General features: G+C 36.7%; 1 protein-coding gene across 1 annotated transcript in view; it reads right to left on the reverse strand.

Moving 5' to 3' along the window:
• Positions 1 to 17252: 17252 nt before the first annotated feature.
• Positions 17253 to 21744, reverse strand: part of LOC104527441 (peroxidasin homolog) — a 6522-nt gene continuing 2030 nt past the window's right edge. Inside the window, exons 3-5 of the mRNA XM_010171160.2 lie at positions 19598 to 19730; positions 18254 to 18367; positions 17253 to 17607 (exon numbers count right to left, since the gene is read on the reverse strand). Of these exons, the coding sequence (XP_010169462.2) occupies positions 17485 to 17607; positions 18254 to 18367; positions 19598 to 19730 (370 nt within the window). The 3' untranslated portion in view covers positions 17253 to 17484. The remainder of the gene's footprint in view (positions 17608 to 18253; positions 18368 to 19597; positions 19731 to 21744) is intronic.

Below are 21744 nucleotides of genomic sequence, written 5' to 3' on the forward strand. Positions count from 1 at the left end.
CCTCAAGTACAGTCAACTGTTGAGACCCCCCTGTCACTCCAGAAATATAAATGGATTCTGGCCCTTTAAAGTTCAGTGGCATCAGGGTACACTGTGCACTGGGCACCAGTGTCCACTAGGGCCTTATACTCCTGGGTCAGATGTGCTAGGCCAACGGATCCACACAGTCCAATAAACTCAGTTATCCCTTTCCTCTGCCTGGCTGGAGGCAGGGCCCCTCTAATTCCGGGTATCATATTCGTCATCGTTGAATGGGTTAGTGTGATATCTGTGGGCTTCAGTCTCATCATAATCGGTAACATTCTTGTGAATGTCAAAAGTTTTTCTCATAGGGTTGGGTGCAAATTTGACCCTTCTATTCTGTTGGAAGAATGAGTTTCTGGAAATTGGAGCAACTCCCCTGGAAGGTTCTCTGGTTGTATTTGCTTTCCCTTGCAACTCATTTACTCATATTTCTAGGACCAGGGTAGGTTTCCTATCCCATTTCCTCATGTCTTCTCCATGGTCACGCAAGTAAAACCACAATGTCCTCCTTGGTGTATACCGTCTCCTTTGCACAGGAGGATGCTCAATTCTAGTGGCTGAGACATTGGTCTGTTCAGGTAGAGAGCGTAATTGGGGCACTTTCAGTCAGTTTCTCCACAGCCAAAACAAGGGAGGGAGTGAGGCTTTCCTCATATTGCCGGATTCAGACGGCCAGTTCATCTACTGTTGGTTCGTTGTCGCCCTTCCATTCCAGTACTGCCAAATAGCTGGCATATGAGATGGGTGCGCTCCGTATGAGCTTCCGCCACAGGGGTACCGTGCATTGGACTTCATCTGGATCTGTAGGTAGTTGCGCATTGTCTAGATCACTATAAATCAGTTCTCACACAGCCAGTTCCCTCAAAAGCTGGATACCTTTATCCATGGTAGTCCATTTGCCTACCCCTGGTTGCAACACAATATCATCCTTGGCAGGATACCTTTCCCTCATGGCTGATAGAAGACGTCTCCAGAGGCTGAGGTTTTGTGGTTTCTTTCCAATCGCTTTATCAATTCCACTTGCTCTGGCAAGGGATCCCAGTTGCCTGGCTTCCCTGCCCTCTAGTTCCAGGCTACTGGCACCATTATCCCAGCATCGGAGCAACCAAGTAATAATCTTCTTGCCTACATGACGGCTGTAATCTTTTTGTGTATCTCGCAGCTCACTCAGGGACAAAGATTGGGTGATTACCTCAGGTTCTATCTCTTCCTCCAGTTCTCGTGATACTTACTCCACCATAGGGTACTTAAATGTAAAATATAAACTGCCCACTGCGCAAGACTGGAATATCACTCCTAGACTCTTGAATACTATTAGATATCACCTAAGTAGAAAAAAAAACACAAACAAACAAACAAAAAAAACCACAACACAAAAATCCCCACCTTAATCTGGTCTCCTGAGACTGTGGATTCATCTTTCTTGGCCTCTGAGCACAGCCTGACAAAGACATGTTAATAGAAAGACACTTCAGTTCTGGCATGAAGTTACTAGAAACATGATCTTTGTGATCAAAATCCAAATATGAAGGAAATTCTAAAGGAGTAAGCGGGCAGTGCTTAATCCCTATCTAACAACAAATTCCTGAGATGTCTGAAGTGATGTCATTGTAAAATGTTTTTATTTTACTATTCTTTATAGCAGAGTAAAAATAATAGTAATGTTTTTACTGAACTGTAATAAAACACCTATGCTGACAATTTTGAAAATGAAAAGTAAACACCCAGACACAAGAGCTATTAATCAGGAATACTTGTCCTTCCCACAGAATTGGTCTTACCCAGCACTAAGGCAACTCTTTCCTGTGGACCTTATAAACATCCCTGAAAAACAGAAAACTTGTATTATTTTATGGAAATCTGGAAAAAGCAAACTGTGAAAGTCCAGAGTTGTAAATAAAGGAAAACCTGTGTGGTATGTCACCTCTCATGCCAAGAAGGTTTTATCTCCTGTCTTTCTCCAACCATAATTTTAGTGTATTTCTCATAAAGCAGCCATCTTCAGACAGATTTCCACTCATTTCAAAAATGTTATATTGATTTTGAGTCTACTATTGTACACAGTATTTTCTGTCAACAGCATCTAGACGACTAGAAGGCTGTTCTTCCTATTAGGGATATATATTAATATAAATTTACTTTTGATGTTACAACATCAAGGCATTAACAAAAAAATTTGCCACAGTATAACAAGATCACTGGTGACTATCATATGAATATTATAGTAAAAGCACTCAGGTAAACTAGGTAAGGAATTTGAAGACTGACAGAGAGTAAGAGCATAACTAGGAAATTCCCTGCTTAGTTTTACCTCTGCTTAACTTTTTATAGGGAAATCTCTAATTTAATCTCTTAAATGGAACTAAAGCTGTGAACTCCTTTCGTGCAATGGGAATGAAAATGTAATTCATGCCTTTGTAGACACAGTTATCTTTAGTCAGAAGAATTTTAATTCAGCAGTGGAATTAATGTTAGCCTGTCTCTCATCCTGCTCTTCATCTGGTGCATTAATGAAAGGAGTAATCTCTACAACTTTATAAGATGCCTGTGATGCAGAGCTTGTAAGAAACAAACTCCCTACTGAGGAAGATTGGACATTGCATGGCTGTGGAAGATCTATTGTGTTGAGAAAGTGGAAGCATGTTTCGTCTGATCCCTTGTCTGCCTGGGAAAAGTTAAATTAGGAAAAGATAACAACAGGCTGCAAATTCAATGTTTCCCAGACAAATTCAGGCCTAAGGTTGTCTGAAAAAATAGAAATTCTGGTGAAAGATGGGCTCGAAAACTCATCCAACACCTCAGAAAGTTAAACTGATGAAGATGTAATTCTATCTGCTAGCAGTGCCAACATGCTTGTGCATGTCTTGTCTGACAATGAGGATTTCAAGTTCACTGTTCCATGAAATTCTGGGATGTTCTATGATTATTTTCAAACTGTATCAACTGATATTTTTTCTTCAGTTTAATTTTGTGTGGTTCAAGTGATTTGAGGATTTATTTTTAAGGTTATGGGCTGTCAGATAAGAATTAGATACATGTAAATATGGTCTCACTGTTACTAACTCTGCACATACCTAATTCCATGTATGTGAGAGGAAAGGAGAAAAGATAGAGAATGACACTTCAAACCCTTAATCTCCCCTGCAGAGCAGCTGGTGGGAAATGACAGGCACCATAATGGTATTATCAGCCATTCTCAGATCTGGAAAACTTCTATGACAATCAGATCATCTAAGCCCCAACCTCCCCTTCTGGTTAAAAGTTCATGGAGGTGTAAATGGTAGGTTTGTCTTTGTCTGGTCAACTAAATTCCTATTCAAAATAAAGACAAAGATAGTAAAAATGAAAAATAAATAGGAAAGGTAAATAATACAGAAGGAACAACAGAAAGCTTTCCCTGAGGCACAAAAGACCACCAGTGAGCTTTTAAAAGTGAGATTTTAAAAGACTTTACAGAGGCTTGTATTATTATGTCTTTTTTACAGATGAGAGACTTAAATATTGAGAGATTAAATGAATTGCCCAAGCATGCTGAAAGCTAATTCAAGAATAAAACCATCCTGTTTCTTATCTTCAAGGCCATCCTGCCTTCAATTAACTGTTCAAGATTTAGCCAGACATTGGTTAGGACATGTTTTTTCCCTCTTTCTAGCTTGGTTGGGAATATTTTTTAGGATCAAGATGACAATGTAGTATCCAGTAACTCTGGATAAAGCAGGGCCAGCAGCTCCATTAACCATGTGTCCTCTCTGACCATCCAGCAGTCCAGATGGTTTCTTTAGAACACTTTTGATAAACAAACTAGAGGTTGCAAATGTATTGCAGGCAAACTCTTTAAAATTACTTGTTCAAAACACAACCTATTTTGATGTCTTTAACAGCAAAACCTTCCAGTTAAATTCCATTTAACTGTTCGGGTTAACTCACAGCTTGACTGGTAGAATTGAAACCCATTTTCTCTCTTTCTTATGATAGTTTGGACAATTAATTCTACCTCTGACATTTACTTAAAAAAAAAAAAAAAAGTTTTATTTTAGTTACATCATTGATATAAACCACGTAAAATACAGGATATTGTATACAGACTGTAGAGTACTCCCAAACAGCACATTTCCACTCCTCAATACACAGGTCTGTGCTGCCTTCAGGTCAGGGAACCAGAGCTATAATAGAGAAGAGAAAAGGCATTTACTGAAAAGCGACTAAAATACGAATTAATATGTAAAAAAATACTTAAGTTAATATCGGATACCGAGAAAAAGACTCCTGATCACGATAACACTGTCATGTTAATATCATTAGCAAAGGAGTATATAATTTAGTAACACAGTAATAGCAACTAATCACCCCAAAATATTGCATTTCAAATACTGCAGATAGTTCTTACACCATGGTATTCCTTTCACAAAGAATGAAACTTTCTGGATGCTGATGAATAAAACAGCAAAAAAATAAAAGCAGGTATGATGATCCGAGGATGATCCGAGGGCTGGAACACCTCTCCTATGAGGACAGGCTGAAAGAGCTGGGGCTGTTCAGCCTGGAGAAGAGAAGGCTTAGGGGAGATCTTATAGCGGCCTTCCAATACCTGAAGGGGGCCTATAAGAGAGCCGGGGAGGAACTTTTCGTTAGGGCAGTTAATAACAGAACTAGGGGGAATGGCTTTAAACTGAAAGAGGGTAGGTTTAGATTAGATATTAGGAAGAAGTTCTTCACTGTGAGGGTGGTCAGACACTGGAACAGGTTGCCCAAAGAGGTTGTAGATGCCCCCTCCCTGGAAGTGTTTAAGACCAGGGTGGATGAGGCTTTGAGTAACCTGATCTAGTGGAAGGTGTCCCTGCTCATGGCAGGGGGGTTGGAACTAGATGATCTTTAAGGTCCCTTCCAACCCAAACCATTCTATGATTCTATGATGTGTTCAGATATATTGCAATTCTTGCAAATAAGGCATTTATTATCTATTTTTGTGCACCCTGCACTTAATTTTGTTTAAATTTTACCATGAACTGAGCAGATTAATATCTTCAGTTTACTTCAGTAATTATTCCACACTTTGAGGAATTGAATAGAGTTGCTCAATACTCAGGAGCCCTTTTTGTCCTCCAAAACTGCTTTCTGTTTAAACCACCTCAAACAACCCCTTCCTTCATTTTTTTTCAAATATTTCCTTCAAAATAACTGTGAATTGTTGTCATATTTGGTCACTTCATGATGGTCATTTGGTAAAAGCTCTTTTAAAATGAAATCAGTCCCTGTGATATTGTTTTTGTCTTAGACTCACCCCCTTTGACAGAATACTTTGGACAGGACTTTGGATCCTTTTTTTAGGTGCAGGGTCGCCAGTGCCATGTAAGAGAGGCATGTGGACTATAGATGTCAGTAGATAGGCATAAGAAATATCATATGAATCACAGAAATAAATACATGTAACCACTACAGTCACATAAGACTTTAACTCATCATAACATAATTATTCCATAATTAAAAAAACATATGTAATAAAGGAATACCATATTCAGTTGAAGTTTCCTTCCTGCCTACAGCTGGAAATTCATGTATTCCATAGAGATATTTTAACTAATTGGCTCTCGAGTTTACAAGACAAAAGAGAAGTGTGGTTTTTCTGCCTGATTGATTGCCAGAGATTTTATGCAGGGCCTGAGAGAGAAATGTGTTCATGTAAGTCCTGATCCTGTGCATGCTTCCTTGGTGTGCTGTGCCAAGACTGATGTAACAAGCTTTGGGAATCTTCACTGAAGACCAAAATGTGTTAACTGAGATCTGAGATAGCAGCCATCACGCTGACAGTCTGGCAAGCTGCCTAGAATTTGCTGTATCTGCTGGGAGAGCTATGGATATTCTCTAAAGAGTGAATGATTTCCTGAAATGTGGCCAAAACAACATAAGTGAGTTTTTACACAGATTTCAATTTCAGTTGTAGCTAGGTACTCACAGGGATGGACCTTGTGTAATAAAAACAAACTAGAAAAAAAAAATCTAGGATAATGTCACCAAGGCCTTTATTATAAAATGGCAAACTTGATGGTCTCCTGTAAAAGGAATTCCTTCAGAGAAACCTTGTCCTTAAACCGTAGTCATATGCTATCTCTAACAATCTAATTAAGAAAGGTATATGAGTAAATCAATCAAAAATGTCCTTTGGCATACTTCCATTTTCAGGAACTGCAACTGTATCTTTTCTGTTTATTCAGTTCTGTGGTACTGGGCAGATGTGTAAACAAACAAGAGGCGGGACACAGGCCTAGAGTGTTACACGGCAGGACACAGGCCTAGAGGACAGGATTTCTTCCTAATAGAAGTATATTATTCAGTGCTGTTGTACTGACCTATAGTAGAGTGACATTATTGAAATGACTATTTAATATTTTCATAAATGCCATAGTGGGATTGAGTGCACCCTCAGCACGTTTGCAGAAGACACCACGCTGAGTGGTGCAGTTGACGCACCTGAGGGATGGCATGCCATCCAGAGGAACCTGGGCAAGCTCAAAAAGTGAGCCTATGTGAACCTCATGAGGTTCAACAAGGCCAAACCCAAGGTCCTGCACCTGGGTCAGGGCAAACACCAATATCAATACAGGCTGGGGGATGAAGGCATTGAGAATGGCCCTGCGGAGAAGGACTTGGGGGTAGTAGTAGATGAAAAGCTGGACATGAGCCGGCAATGTGTGCTTGTAGCCCAGAAGGCCAACTGTATCCTGAGCTGCACCAAAAGAAGCATGGCCAGTAAGTCAAGGGAGGTGATTCCGCCGCTCTACTCCACTCTGGTGAGACCCCACCTGGAGTACTGCGTTCAGCTCTGGAGTCCTCAGCACAATAAAGACGTGGACTTGTTGGAGAGAGTCCAGAGGAGGGCCACAAAAAAGATCAGAGGGCTGGAATACTTCTCCTGTGAAGAAAGGCTGAGAGTTGGGGCTGTTCAACCTGGAGAAGAGAAGGCTCCAGGGAGACCTAATTGTGGCCTTTCAATACTTGAAGGGGGCCTATAAGAAAGATAGGGACAAACTTCTTAGGTGGGCCTGTAGTGATAGAACAGGAGAAATGGTTTTAAACTGAAAGAGGGTAGATTTAGACTAAATGTAAGGAACATTTAGACACCAAATTCCTTCTCCCTCTTAAAACATAAAATCCAGAACTACAGAAATGTTATTAGATTATTTGGAGTGACATTCTGGCACAATGAAGGTCCTTCCCAGGACTGACCATGTAGTCTTGACGACATTCCCACGTTGGTTTAGTGGAGACAAGATTCCAGCCCTGGTTTTTACCTCCTGTAAACAATATTTAATGGGATTTCAGAATGAAGAAACAGCCACCTGGCTGGCTGAAGATAGGAAGACAAAATAGGAAAACAATGGTCCATTTAGGGAAGCAGTTTCTACAGTACTTTTGCAAGAATATACTTTATCAAAATCTTAAATCATAAGTTTCCATAATGCCATAGGAAACTTAAAGAACTCCATTTTAAAACAGCTGAAATGAGCTGGCACAATCATCTTCCTTTAGATAAGACTTAGTACTACTGTCTTGCTTGCTTTGCAAGAATCTGTGAAAGCGATACCATACCATTTTCTGCAAAGTCTGGGATGAACGGTCTCATTTGTATTGTAGTAATAATAATCAGTCAATCACTCAATGTTTGGTTTACAAAATAAATGTGTGATTGTTGCAGTATTTACATTTTCTATTCAAAGATACCACTTTTGTTCTGACAATTTAAAGTAGTAATAAAAAAATACAAACCAAGAAAGTTTTCTGTGTATAATTATTCCAATATTTCAAACAATAAATATTATGGGTTTTAAGGTGGCCACCTTAAAAGCACGTACCATTGCTAATCTGAATTCTTCTAGAAGACAGGTAAAATGGCTTGCAGTGTTTCTAACGGAGAAGTAAAACCATTATCAGCAATTCTGTACAAAACAGAGAGTTACTCCTTTCTGTCCCCTTGCAAACAAGTAATTATCATAAAATCCACAAAGACTTGTACTTACTTGCAGTGTTAGTCTCAACAAAGACACCAAGGCTTGAATGAACTCCGGTCTTCATCTATGTCTGAATAATTTTCCAGAGCTGTGGTGGAGTTCACTGGCACTGGGAAGTTCTCACATCTGCAAACCATGGCTGTTCAGTAGGCCAACAAGGCATTTTATTTTCCAGTGGTGTAAATCCAACACTAAAATACGCAAAATTCCCGACCGCAGCTATAGCTTAATGTGGCCCAAACTCTTTAAACTTCTAATATAAACATTTTCCCCAACCATATTTTTCTACTCTTTCCTAAGTGTGCGCTATTCTTGTTTTAATTTAATTTAAATTAAAGACAGAACTACAGGCTGCAATACAGACAAGCCTGTGGCCTGAAAGGGAAAGGAGAGACAAGATTCTCATTAGGAACTACACAGTATGGTACTATGATGTAAATCCTGACTTTCCTATCAAAGCCTCCCTCTCAAAGCTTTCATACTTTTAAATAGCGCATCAAGAGTGAAGCAAACAGCAGCAGATGGGGAAAAAACCATCAGCCGCTGTCACCAGCCTTTTTCCTTCTGTGAACAAGTTCTCACCACAAGCAGCTCAGCCTTTCTTTAGTTTTCCTTTACTTCTTGCTATTTTAAGTGTGATCAGTCACACTTTTGCTACAAGGAATGTAAGAGAAGGATACAGGGCTGGAGCACCTCTCCTATGAGGACAGGCTGAAAGAGTTGGGGCTGTTCAGCCTGGAGAAGAGAAGGCTCTGGGGAGATCTTATAGCAGCCTTCCAATACCTGAAGGGGGCCTACGAGAAAGCTGGGGAGGGACTTTTCATAAGGGCAACTAATGACAAAACAAGGGGAAATGGGTTTAAACTGAAAGAGGGCAGGTTTAGATTAGATATTAGGAAGAAGCTTTTCACGGTGAGGGTGGTCAGACACTGGAACAGGTTGCCCAGAGAAGTTGTGGATGCCCCCTCCTTGGAAGTGTTTAAGGCCAGGCTGGATGAGGCTTTGAGCAACCTGATCTAGTGGAAGGTGTCCCTGCTCATGGCAGGGGGATTGGAACTAGATGATCTTTAAGGTCCCTTCCAATCCAAACCATTCTATGACTCTATGATTCTATGATTCACCTGTAGCAGCATCAGGATGTCTATACCAGATTAAGTAATTTGAAACCTTAAGTAAATAACTTACTGTACTGAAAATTAAAACAATTACAGAGAAATCTGGATTGCTTTCTAGACTGAGTTTATCCAATTAGTGCAACACAGTTAAATGCAAAATTGTGCATGAGGAAATGAAGAATGTGACTCCAGCTACCAAAATCGGGGGCTATAAAACAGCTAAAAGCAGCTTCAGGATCTGGCTGCATACAAATTTTTGGTGTGATTTAGTGAATAAGAGTCTTCTTAAACTGTGAATATCCACCCATAAAACGTAGTATTTAAAAAAAAAAAAAAAAAAAAGAAATAAGAAGCATGATCTATATTGCAAATAAAAGTGAAGCTAAGGGTGTATGGATTGTCCGGCTCAGTTCACAAACAAGGTTCCCAATGTCTAGTGCACACAGGCAACTCATGGAGGGTTACAAAAGTGACCCAGCCTTGGATTGCCTTGAGGCCCTGTGTCTCTGCAGAGAGGACTCATGGGAAGCTGTGTAGATAGCTCAGCCCTGGGTTGTCTGATAAGCCCTAAACTAAACAGGGTGGTGGCTGCATCATTTAAAGAACCGGAACCTGAGCTGAGCCTGGAAATCCCTTAACAAATAGTATGCCCTGAGTCTTAATCCAACCACTGCTTATTTGCCTGAGGAAGCAAGGTAAAGAAAAGCTGGAGGGTTTCAGCTTCAGTTTCAAACAACAATGTTGTGTACTCAATCACAGACCAGCAAAAGGAAGATAGGTAAGGGGAAACTCCACCACACTGCCAAAGATGACTGTATGATCCACTCAGGCGTAGTCATACACACTGTTATGTTAAGTCAGGGGACAAAACCTAAGATTCAGCTTGGAAAAGTAGGTGAGGGGGAATCACTTCTCCAACTATACAAATGGCTTGTGAAGGAGACCCTTCCCCCCTTTGACACTGGCAAAAGTAGCTTCCCAGGGATTGAAAGCCCTTTATGCTCTAAGTTTGTAAACACATGTAACGTTCAGTGTGCTTGTGGTTGGCTGTGAATTACTTGTGGTTGTAATAGTGTACTCGGTGAAATGCTTATGGTTGTAATACTGCACTACTCTTGCTTTTTAAATTACAATAGTGCATTCCTCCATTGTATCTGTAAAACCTGCAGCACTGGCGTGTTAAGTCAGCAAGTGCAGTTCAAGTTGTTTTGCTTGAACCTTGCAGTTAAGTCTCTTCCCAACACATGAAAGAGTCAGGACGAGCAGTGAAGTAGCTGAATACCTACACATACACACATAAACTATTGTAGGATGAAATTATTTGTGAGAGTAAGTAATCTACTATTACAATTTACATTACGGTGATGCAGAAGTAACATTTTAAAATTTTCCATCAAGACTGCATGTCTTCTTAAGACAGTATTCAAACACAAGACTGTTTTAATGTAAGAAACACTGGATGAATTGAGTTTAACATGATGTGCAGATGCTAGATAAGATTGCAGTGGCTTCTTCAGGCTTTAAAAATCTATTAATCTAAAGCATTAGGTAGGAGCTATATCCCTTTTTATCATTCCCAATGTGCAAAATCCTTGATCTTAAAAAAGTAAGGCAACACGTTTTCTGAATGCATCTCTACGTTCAAACGGAAAATATCAGCTGCTTATGAGGTAAGATTTGGGGTAACAATAGCATTCCACTGCAGAAAAGAAGTAAGAACATAAGATGAAGATTTTGAAATCCACATTAACATTTGCCTGCACCAGAAACAAGCTGTCATTTTCTGACCTCAAGGCAGCTATTTTTTGTTATTGCCTGAATTGATTGTTGATACAAAAGAAAATCCAAATAATCCCATGGCAATCTTTAAATACTCTCAATATAAGAGAATAGCCTGGCAACAAGTAAGGCTGTATGCAACCATGCCAAGCCAGTTCAGCTGAAAGAAAACATTTATTCTGCTCGTACAATATCTCCAGTCTGCCACACTGCATTCAAGAAGGCCCTTTCTACAAAGCCTAATTAGAAAAAAAAAAAAAAAGTCTGTCTTTTCTGTGACATCATTTGAGGATTTAAATAAAAGCACAGGTTGCCAAATCACTGTTTCATCCAGATGGACAGAAAACCCTCGATTAAAACAGCCTGAGTATTCCTTCAGTAACTGTAATTGTTCTCTATATATGAAAGCTGTCATGCTTGTCTCTCACATGTAGCAAGAAGATGGCTTTCTACAGTATGAGTGACCTAGGATAGAGTCTTCATCTTGGTGTCTCCTAGCAGTTTGTTGGAACCGTGAAACCTGTTTTATGGAAATTTGTAACAGGCAGTGCTGAATCTGTCACAGGAAAAGGCCAGGAAGCCCAACGGGCCCCTTTGGCTAATGTTTCTAAGTGGTTAACTCTGTCTGAACTCTCCTCTGAAGCATTCCATTCAGGCCTCTAGCTAAGTTCTCATTCACCAGCTAGGATTTGCCACTCTGAGGGGTTCAGGCTGATGATTTACCCAAATAAACTTTTTGGTTTGTAATCTCGAGTTCATATTTAACTCCCTTAGCTGCATGGAGGAGAAATAAGAAAACTAAAAGAGAGGCTATTCCTCAGAGTAGAGGACTTCCTATATTCCTGATAAATTGTTGGATTCTGCTTGAAAAAAATCAGAGTACTTGACGAAACCTTTTTTTTCTACCCAGCAAAACAAAGCAATAGCTCCTTTTCCTTTCTCAGGACAACTCCTGATTACTTTTTTGCCTCTGAGTACTTTTTAAATGCTAATCCCTATGAAAAGAGACACAAAGCACTTTACTGTGCTGAGTATTGGAATGGCTGCAAGCCAGGTTAACAACAGACAACATCTCATAAAGATATAAGTAGGTAATGGGATTTATTTTGGCAACACAGCAACATTTTTAAAGCATGTGACTTGTGGGAATGTAAAGTTATATCTCTGAGGGAGGCATCAAATAGACACAAACATTTTTACTGAATGCAACAATTAGGTTTAGTCCTTTATCACAAGAATTGCTAGAATTGCTGTTCTGTCCCATTTCTGAATCTAAACAATTCACAGCTTTTCAGCTAAACACAGCTAGCCAGATCATCTTGTAACTTAGACATGTCTGATCTGTACGCTGCTCCCTCTGTTACCATCCTGGAATGCTAAAGCAGCGCATGAAAGGACCATTCATAACAGAGCCAGCGGACAGCAAAGATGTTGGGCAGAAAACAAAAGGGAAAGTATGTTGGAGGTGCAGAGGTCTCCTTGCCATGTCAGAGCAGGCTAAGTGCGAAAAAAGGAAAGACAAGGAACTATTGCATGAAACTAAGCAGGAAGGATAATTGCAAAATAACAGTCTCATATTGCTGGAGCGTCTGTTTTAATATACAGTACCAGCAGACAATATTGCCTTTTCATGAGTCAGTACAAACTCTTGCTTAGATCCAACATAATGCAAAGCTGGTTAGGACACTGTTAGTATCCAGTAATTTATTACATGGTTAGTGATTTACTGGTTTGCATTAGCTTTAATACGGGTAATGTTTCCTTCCACTGGGAGTCTGACAGACTTTCAGCATGAACCATATGTGTGCATATGGTCATTTTTTTATGATATATTCAATCTAACAAGCTTTTTGTCACATATCAGATCTTATTTTTTCATGTATGTAATAAAAATTGGTGTAGTGAATTCTGAAATACACTTCACTGAACATTGTAGATGACAGAGACCATGAGAGGACAGTCAGCTTTCTACTGGTAATTTTATAATTGTATTATGCTGTATATGCAAACATTTAGTCTATTTTAACAATACAACAGAATAATGCAGAATTTTTGAGAAAATCAGATAAATAGACCAGCTTTTGATACTTTATTCTAGTTTCCAAACTAAAGACACGAAACAGTCCCAATGTGTCTAAAAATCTCTTTGCAAAGATTATTGATTTGGTAAATACCATAGGAAAAAAGCATGCAACTAGTAGGGGATTAAAAAGAAAATATAAGGAAGAATATTTTAGATCATATAATAACATACACTATGGCACCGAAATATTATTTTAGAAAGCAAAGTTACTGAGTATAGGAGGTCATTCCCTATAAAGACAACTTTAATCATACTGTGGCCAAATAATTCTTAGCTGTAATCAACCAAAAGGAATAAAGTCAATTAACTCAGTTTATTTCAGATATAACTGAATCTTTCCCAAAATATATTAGCATCAGCTCAAGAGTTCTATACTAAATGTCTGAACTTTGTTGTTTGGTTTTGGTTTTTTTTTTAATAACTGTTAGCAAAGCTGGCAATTAACTGTGTTGAGCCCTGGTCTTGTTTGGACTAACACAAAGTTCTTTACTGAAACAAAACTTTCTCTTAAAGCCTCTGGTTTAGTCTCATCGTAAAAAAAATATAATAAAAAATTGTTGAGTATGTCTGTTAAATGAAGCATGCATCACCTATCTAAGTTACTAGAAAAATGTATGCTACTACTTTGACAAACACATTTTATAAGAATTTGGAGAAAAAAATAATCTGATTGCCCTAAAACTTTTATAGGACAGCAACTGATGAGTAGTAACTCATCAACATTTTGGAAGAGCAACGGGATATTTCAGTAGTCTGCTAGTAAATACATAAATTAATCTATTGTAGTTCTGCTTTTCTAGATTTGCCTTATGCAATATTCAAAGGCAAGCTATAGTGAAGCACAGTCAACCACAACCTGAAAACGATTCTTAACTCTGTGTATTTGAGTCCATCTTTAACTTCTCCCATTTCACTGTAAGGTAATTTAGAATTATATTAATTGCAATGATATTGTACCACTAAACACTTTACTGTATGAAGTTGTGAAGAAAGAGATGAATCTCAGGTGGATCTAACAAAGGAAATGAACCAGTGCCCTACAGATCTTAACACCCCTCCAAAGGATGAGAATAACTCATTACATGTTCAGCAGTAATTCATATCTTGTGATGGAGAAACAAGGTGAGGTAAATAAGAAAAACTCTTTTGCACAGGAGACTCATTTTGAGTTGAGATTGCATGAACCTGGATATCCATTTGTGAAATGATGTGAATAAAGAATGAATGGATAATCAAGTACATCAGAAGGCAAGTCAGGACTGGATCTATTTGAAGATGTGAGGAAGTGAAGAAACTGTGTAAGAATAGGCTGTATATTTTATAGCACTCCTACAAAAAATGGAAAAAAACATTCAGCACTAAGAGTTTTCAAATCCTCATTTGTGCTAAGAAATAAATGTGTTTTTAAATATCCTTTCTGAGTCTACATGTATTTTTTCCCCATCATCTAGAAGAGAACAGCAAAGAGAAACTTTAATTCTGTGTGTCATAATATTAAAGAACATACTGAATCTACATTAGCTTATCGTTTAGTTCTCAGAAATGGAGTCTTGATCATGACAGTCCTGCCTAAGATAAGTAAAATGAATCTTTGATAAAAGCCTACACACTGGAATCTTCAGCAAATAATCTAAACAATACATGTATCAAGAAGAAATCACTTGGAATTTACTTGGAAATGTGGCCCATTTTATTTTAACTGAAAAGCATTCATTATACAGTGCAAACAGTTCTTTGGTAAATTTACTGATTAAAATAAAAACAACAAAGACTTTGTTTCAGGTAACATTAAAAAAAGAAAATAAATATGTAAAATTTGCAACATATTACAGCAATATTCTCACAGTGGATACTGAGGAAATGGTCATCTAGCCATTGGCCACTGTTTCAGAAATGTTAAAATCAATGCTGATTCTGCAGACACCGCAATAAAACTGAATTAGTACAACCCATGACTAATTACATTTTAAACTGTGGATAAAGACTTGTTTTTCCTGAACGATTTACAATCAGATGGATGGCAGGAAATGGCTCAATATTACACTTGTTTAAGCATATCCAGACTCCTAAGCCCATTTCATATACCATATGAATAAACAGTGAACAATGAAGAAAACCTCAGACTTTGGAGGCTAGGGAAAAGGAACTATCAAATATAAGGTACAATTTTATAATGCATAAATGGAAACTCTCTTCTCCTACAAGTGGAAATCTCGAGAAAGTTTATTTAATACAAAATTTGAATAAAAGAATGCAAGTAGTAATCAGCTGGATGTATTACTGTCTTATTTAACTGTTTAGACAGTTAAATTATATTTGGTTTAGCTCTGAAATCCTTCCTCTTTGAGGAATTCCTGATATAGGTCAATGGGAGTTCCATCTGAGTTGGAATTACAGGACGAGACATGTGGTTTGGACTCTCAACAAAAGTCAACAAAATACCAGAGTATCAAAGAAATACAGGAATGACAAACTTTAGGAACCGTATGATACTCAAACATGCTCGTCACACACAATTTCTAAAAGTATTAACATAGAAAATTACATAAATCAAAACATTGTATATAAAATCAATTAAAATATTCTTAAAAATATAAATTGTAGTTCCATGTGTACCTCTACCACATACCTTTAACGCACTACTCACATGTACATATTGCTCCTACCATGGTATGAAACAAGTTTCTGTAGCAAGCTTTAAAAATATACCAAAGTTTCAATGTGTGTCACGGTATCAGTTTATCAAATTAGAAATTATTAATGTTAGTAATCAGAGAAATTATGTGCCAAAATATTATAGTGGAACTCCTATTGCTGTGCTAGGTTAGTTATTAGACAGATATTTGATCTACCATGCAATAATTAAGTATTCAGTCTGTTTGCATAATCTGAAATGTTTAAGAGGAGAATGTTTAATTTTATGCAGTTTTCTTTGATACCCAAATCTTTGTTCCCTAAATTTGAACAATAAACTCAGAAGTCGCTGAACTATAACTAAAGAAGAGCTCTGGTTCTAGTTAGTCCTGATTTAGGACTTAAGGACAGAGCCATAAATTCTAACATATTAAGAATTCAGAGAGAGAATAAATTCTGAATAAACACAAAAAAGCTGTAAAATGAGGTATGATAGTTGTCCTTCACTGAATATAATATATAATTCCTGGTCAAAAATATGCAGTTTGTATTCTAAAAAGTACACAACTTTGAAATGCTAGTGTAGACATATACTCTACAACGTTAAACATTTATTAAATGGGAAATAAAGTCCATTGGCAGACCATTTTTAACATGAATGATAAAAATATTGAGGTAAAAATATATATGCATTAGACAAAACTGGAAAAAAAACTTTAAAAAATCAAATACCTTGTCAGAAAAAGTAGTCAATCCACAACTAACCATGATGCTTGATTTTGATTGTTCTTTTTTTCAACAAACAGTGTCACAATATAATCAGGAACATATGTCTATTGACAATATGCACAATGAATCAGTAGGAATCTTTGTGTATAAAATGGCATGTGACATCATTTCACATTTTCAATACAGGGCCATACAAATACATGAGCTGATCTGAGATCAAGAGAAGCACGTTTTAAAACTGGACTGGATGGTCATGTTACAATGATTTAAAATAAACAAACGAACAAACAAGAGTTGCCAAGCAATTACATATGTTTTGACAAAAAGGTTTATGTTCATTTCAAGATCAAATGCTACTCTATCATTTATGTTTTCCTAGAATGAGAAACACTGTCAATTACATCTGTAATATACATTCAGTTGTTTTTTTGTATCTTCCAATTACATTTCTTTATATTTCATTACTAATTCTAGCTTTCTTGGTTTGAAAATTTGATTGATTTTGCTCCTTGAATTAATGAAAAGATGTTGAAAGGTGTAATGTAGTTTTCTTTACTTCCTTGCTGACCCAGATGCAGATATGATAGTGTGATTCGAAAGAACTTCCATGGGTGGGTCTGCAGAAACTGGCCCTTTACAGTATTGCTTGGGGCACAGTGACCTTGTGTTTTCCTTTTCCCTGCATTTACTAAATAATAACAAAAAGCTGAATATCAGGCTAGACTGGTACTGAAAAGGAATAGTAAACTTTTTATGTTTCTAATTAAAGATAGGAAACAAACTGTTCATTTTAGAGTAAGTCTTAAGCCCAATCATTTTGGGTACCTAAAACTACCTGACAGTGTTCTTTTAAAGTAGCACCAGTTTGAGTTTGTGTAACCTGAGAAGTTTAACACACAAGTAACTTTGACCTGTTTGCTAATTTCCCTTTCATTAATTTTTGCATTGTGATTACCTTCATGGGCAGAAAATAAAATGATACATTATGTTATACTGTTACAGCACCATTAGAATGTTGTAAATCTTCTGTTAAGACTGCAGTTACCTGTTTTTGCCATCAGCAGGCATTGATATGATTTGAGGAGTATGCACCCTAAATTCTTAAAAAGCAGGCTTATGGCTTTTTTGTGTTAACATTTTGTTTTAAGCAGACTGGGCAGCAATCTCCTTTAACCTTTACAGGCGCTTCGCAGTCAGCCAGCGGGCATGATTCCACATAACAGGTAATCTGACCAACCTGTGTCAGGAAAAAAAGTAACAAAACCAGAATATGCTTAGCTACATTTTCCAAACAAGAAATAAACTTTTTATATTATTGAATAACATGTTCTCATTTATCCTCTCCAGGATCTTGGCTACTAAGATTAACTCCACATAGTATTTCAGCATAAACTGATAACTGAGAAGGCTCTTTGTATTATACATCTTTAATGGAGCAGTATATAATTTCATCTAATGTTCAGGCATGAAACTCTGGGATACCAAGTACCGACATATTTCTTTAACTACCTTTTTAAAAATTTCACCACAATAAAAGAAAACTAAAATCTAGCACTAAGTTAGATGAGCTTTCATTGGTTTTTATGCATTTTAGTAGAGTTTTTCAAGAAGTCTCTTAGTTCGCAGTTAATTTTGCCAGTACAACTATGCATCAATGACAATGGAAAAATAATAAAAGTATATAAAGGCTGGATTGAAAACCAGTGTCAAGGGCAGAGATATCTGAACAATACAATTTTTTGCACCAAATAACTGAGGGCCCATAAAAAAAAAAACAATTAACAACTATCACTCAGAAATTAGCAGGCACAAAACTGGAACTGCTGTTTTAGAAGCAGAACCTAATACAATTTCTATCTCAGAATGTATTTCCACATACTTACTTTGCATTCACACACAGTACAAGGGTCCCTTTTCCAGGTTTCATTGCTGGAATATGATTTGCCCTTTTCATCAGTGCAATCAGTTTTACTGAGGCGTGATTCAAGTTTTTTTATCTGAAAACATTTTAAAAAGTTAATAACTGAATCAAAGAAAGGTTTTTATTTGTGCAAGGTATTCTGTCTTTTCTCTTATGCTATATAATCCATGATAAATACTTGTCTGGGTTTTTCTCCTCACAGCTTAGTTTTCATAACACTAAAAGATTGTAAACAGGTAATACGTATAGAAACAGCCTTTCAAAAGAAAACCAACAGAAGATATGTATTTTCTGCTATTGGAATACACAACTAGAGCATCCAAAGAAAAGCAAACTACATGTAACTTAAATGGAAAGACAAATCTAAACTTTCAAAAACACCTGGATGAAAAGGACGTGAAATGAAAAGAATAAACTCAATTTAAAATGTTTGCTTGGATTTTTTATTATCTCTGTTTTTCCTTAATGATGAAAAAAAGGGATTACATGATTAGTTTATCTTTCTGATTGACTGCTTCTTGAGAGCAGTAATTAGGAAGGCACAAATTTTAGCAATCCCTCAGTCTTTTTTTACATCCAAAAAAGACAGAACTGACTGGAATGTAATTTCTTAACACAGCATTTCCACTGTCAAAATAGGAGCATTGAAGATGAGTACAACAATTAAGTAATACCATCAAAGATGGAATCAAGTTACTATGTAAATAAATATATGATTTGTATCTATAAATTACATGGAAAAGCTGGTGGAACTTAATTCTAGGCATTCTGGCCTACTTTGGACTGTGTGTCCTATATGGTATACATTTTAAAACTGAATTCCACTATGGCTGAGTTACTCTGAATAAAGTTTATTTATGCCACATTGTAAAAGCCTTCTCCGAGTGATCCAGATCTTAACTGTGTTTGCAGTTGCGGTCTGGCATATTACTTCTTATGAAGTCTACATTTTAATCATAGTTTTACATAGATTCAATACATTTCAGATAACAAAAAAAATTTACTTACTCTACAGACAAATTTATAGAGAAAGACTAATCCCATGTTTAGCATACAATGGTTACACAATGCTTCAAGTTCAAAAGTCAAGAGGGTTTAATTGTAGAATATTTCAATATTATTTCAAAAGAACATAGAAATAAAGAATAATAACACACCATGTTCTGTGTTGTGTTTTGTTTGAGATACTATGTGGTGGTTTTTGGCTGCAGTGGATGTCTAAATATTAAAAACATAAGAGGAGTTATGTTAGGAAAAGATTATGAATTCAATCTACAATTAGAAACTATCCACTATAGCACCTTACCTGGTTTCTGAGGCTTGAAATAGTTTTTTGCATTTCCAAAACAAATTCTTTGAAGTCATTCACTGCGGGCATGTTTGTATTTTCATTAGAGGCTGATGTGGCATTACGAAAATATTTACTCTGTTTCACAGAACTGCAACAAAAGAATGCCAAGTCAGGGTATTCATCTAACTCATTTTTATTTGGGTAGATATTTTAGAACACTTAGTAAAAAATGTAAAAGATCAACCAACAAATGTAGGAACTTTATGCACCACAAGAGCACACAAAACCCACTGGTGCTGAAGATAGCCTCAGGTCAGGTGAGCTGTGGGTCAGTGTTAGTATCGCTAGCAGCAGGGAATTTCTTCTACTTCAAAAAATAACATATGTATTTCATGCAGGGGGACACACAAAGTTGTCATCAGTGGTACGTTAGAGCACCACCTTAAATTCACCAGGAAATCTCTTGAGCCTCCAATATGAAAGGAGACATAACTGAGGGAGTCTTTAAAAATGTTACTTTCAAACATGACATTCACATTTCACATTCAAATTCATCGTTTCTGCCTCTATATGCAGAAAACATGTATTTAGAGAAATATGACTTTAAAAAGGAAAAATGTGGTTTGCATAAATAAATGAGAAGTACTTTTAAACATGAACATATTTCTGTATCCCGTTTTAACTAACATTTGAAATCAATACTATTATCATACACAAATTCTGGAGTATTTTGTCTATAGCAGTTCCCAGCTGATATCTGATAAGAGATGTACAACACTAAATTGTGTTAATCCATTCAATCTGTTGATGGGAAACAGTTGTCAAAGGAACTGTCCATACGTAATAATATAACATTTGGCATCACTTAAAAAACAAGTATTCAAAAGCAAGGATAATGCTAAATATTAAGTCACTTATTACATTAGGATCCTTGAATCCATACAAAAATTCCGGTTTTGTTAGCATGCCTTTTCCAGAGCTAAGGGATACCCAAAGAATGAACTGTCAAAAAAACCACCTCTCAGATAATAGAGCTCATGATTTATAATCTTTCTGCATAAATTAAAATAGCACTTATTGGTAGGTGTTCAAGCTATTTAGTTTCAAATAGTTTTTCATCTAAATTAAAGAAAAAAGAACTCTAAACAACATAGCAGACCAAAATTCAAGTGAACAAGCTGCTATTGTATAATAAAAAGTTTAATCTTCCCCACCTGCTCAAGTTATTAAGAATACGGAAAAAAGAAAGGAGAAAAAAATTTTCTCACCACAAATGTAATTTAAATACAACAATGAGCATGAGAACTGACGGGAATGTTAAAGGACTGACATTGCTTTAGCTCTATTTATTCTATAAAGTATTGCAAATCGACTATTTTGTAGTCCTAATTAGTAATTGGACTGTTGTAGATTTTTGAGTTTCATTTCTTAAACATAGACAAAGAGCAAGTTAACAAAAACAAGCTGCTTTTCAGATATAAGCTTTTTTTTTCTTGCTTTCATTTTTATTAAATTTAACCCTTTACAGTTTTAAAAAGTGAATTGCTGTTTTGTAAATTTAAAAACTTCTAACAGTTTACTTGCAAAAACAGATAAAACATCCTTCTTCAAGGACTACTTCAAAGGAACCTTTTTTTTTTTTCTAGTGTCTATAAGTAAGCTTATACTTAGCTGCTGTCTTCTCTTGTCTAAAATCCTAAACGCCTAAAGGCTCTGTTACTTCAGGACATCTTCCTATCAACTAAGTGAAATATAATGGTAATGTTTCTTCAGTGCTGTAACAGCTGCATAAATATTTGAAATTAATTTACCTGTCTACATATCTATCTAGCTGCTTTCCTTGCCAGAGTGAGTAGACTCTGCCTGGTCATCTCAGTCAAGTAGGTAATTTTATTTGCTAAAACAACACATGCTATATGGAAAGAACTATAATTCAAAAGAGTCTCAAATTAACTCATCATGAAGGTTCTTCACAAGAAATGTGTGGTTTGAGCAGAACTCATTTCATTTCACTAGATCATGGATAAGTTTTGATTCCCTGGAAATTGCAGGGACCCTTTGTAGTTATTATTTGTGATTGAAATTGTGATTTACATCCTTGCTACAGTATTTTGAGAATTAGGGAGTTATAAACAACATTGTCTGTAGCACTCCTGTTCTCC

The sequence above is a fragment of the Antrostomus carolinensis genome, unplaced genomic scaffold, assembly GCF_000700745.2.
Source record: "Antrostomus carolinensis isolate BGI_N321 unplaced genomic scaffold, ASM70074v2 scaffold9327, whole genome shotgun sequence".
Classification (NCBI taxonomy): domain Eukaryota; kingdom Metazoa; phylum Chordata; class Aves; order Caprimulgiformes; family Caprimulgidae; genus Antrostomus; species Antrostomus carolinensis.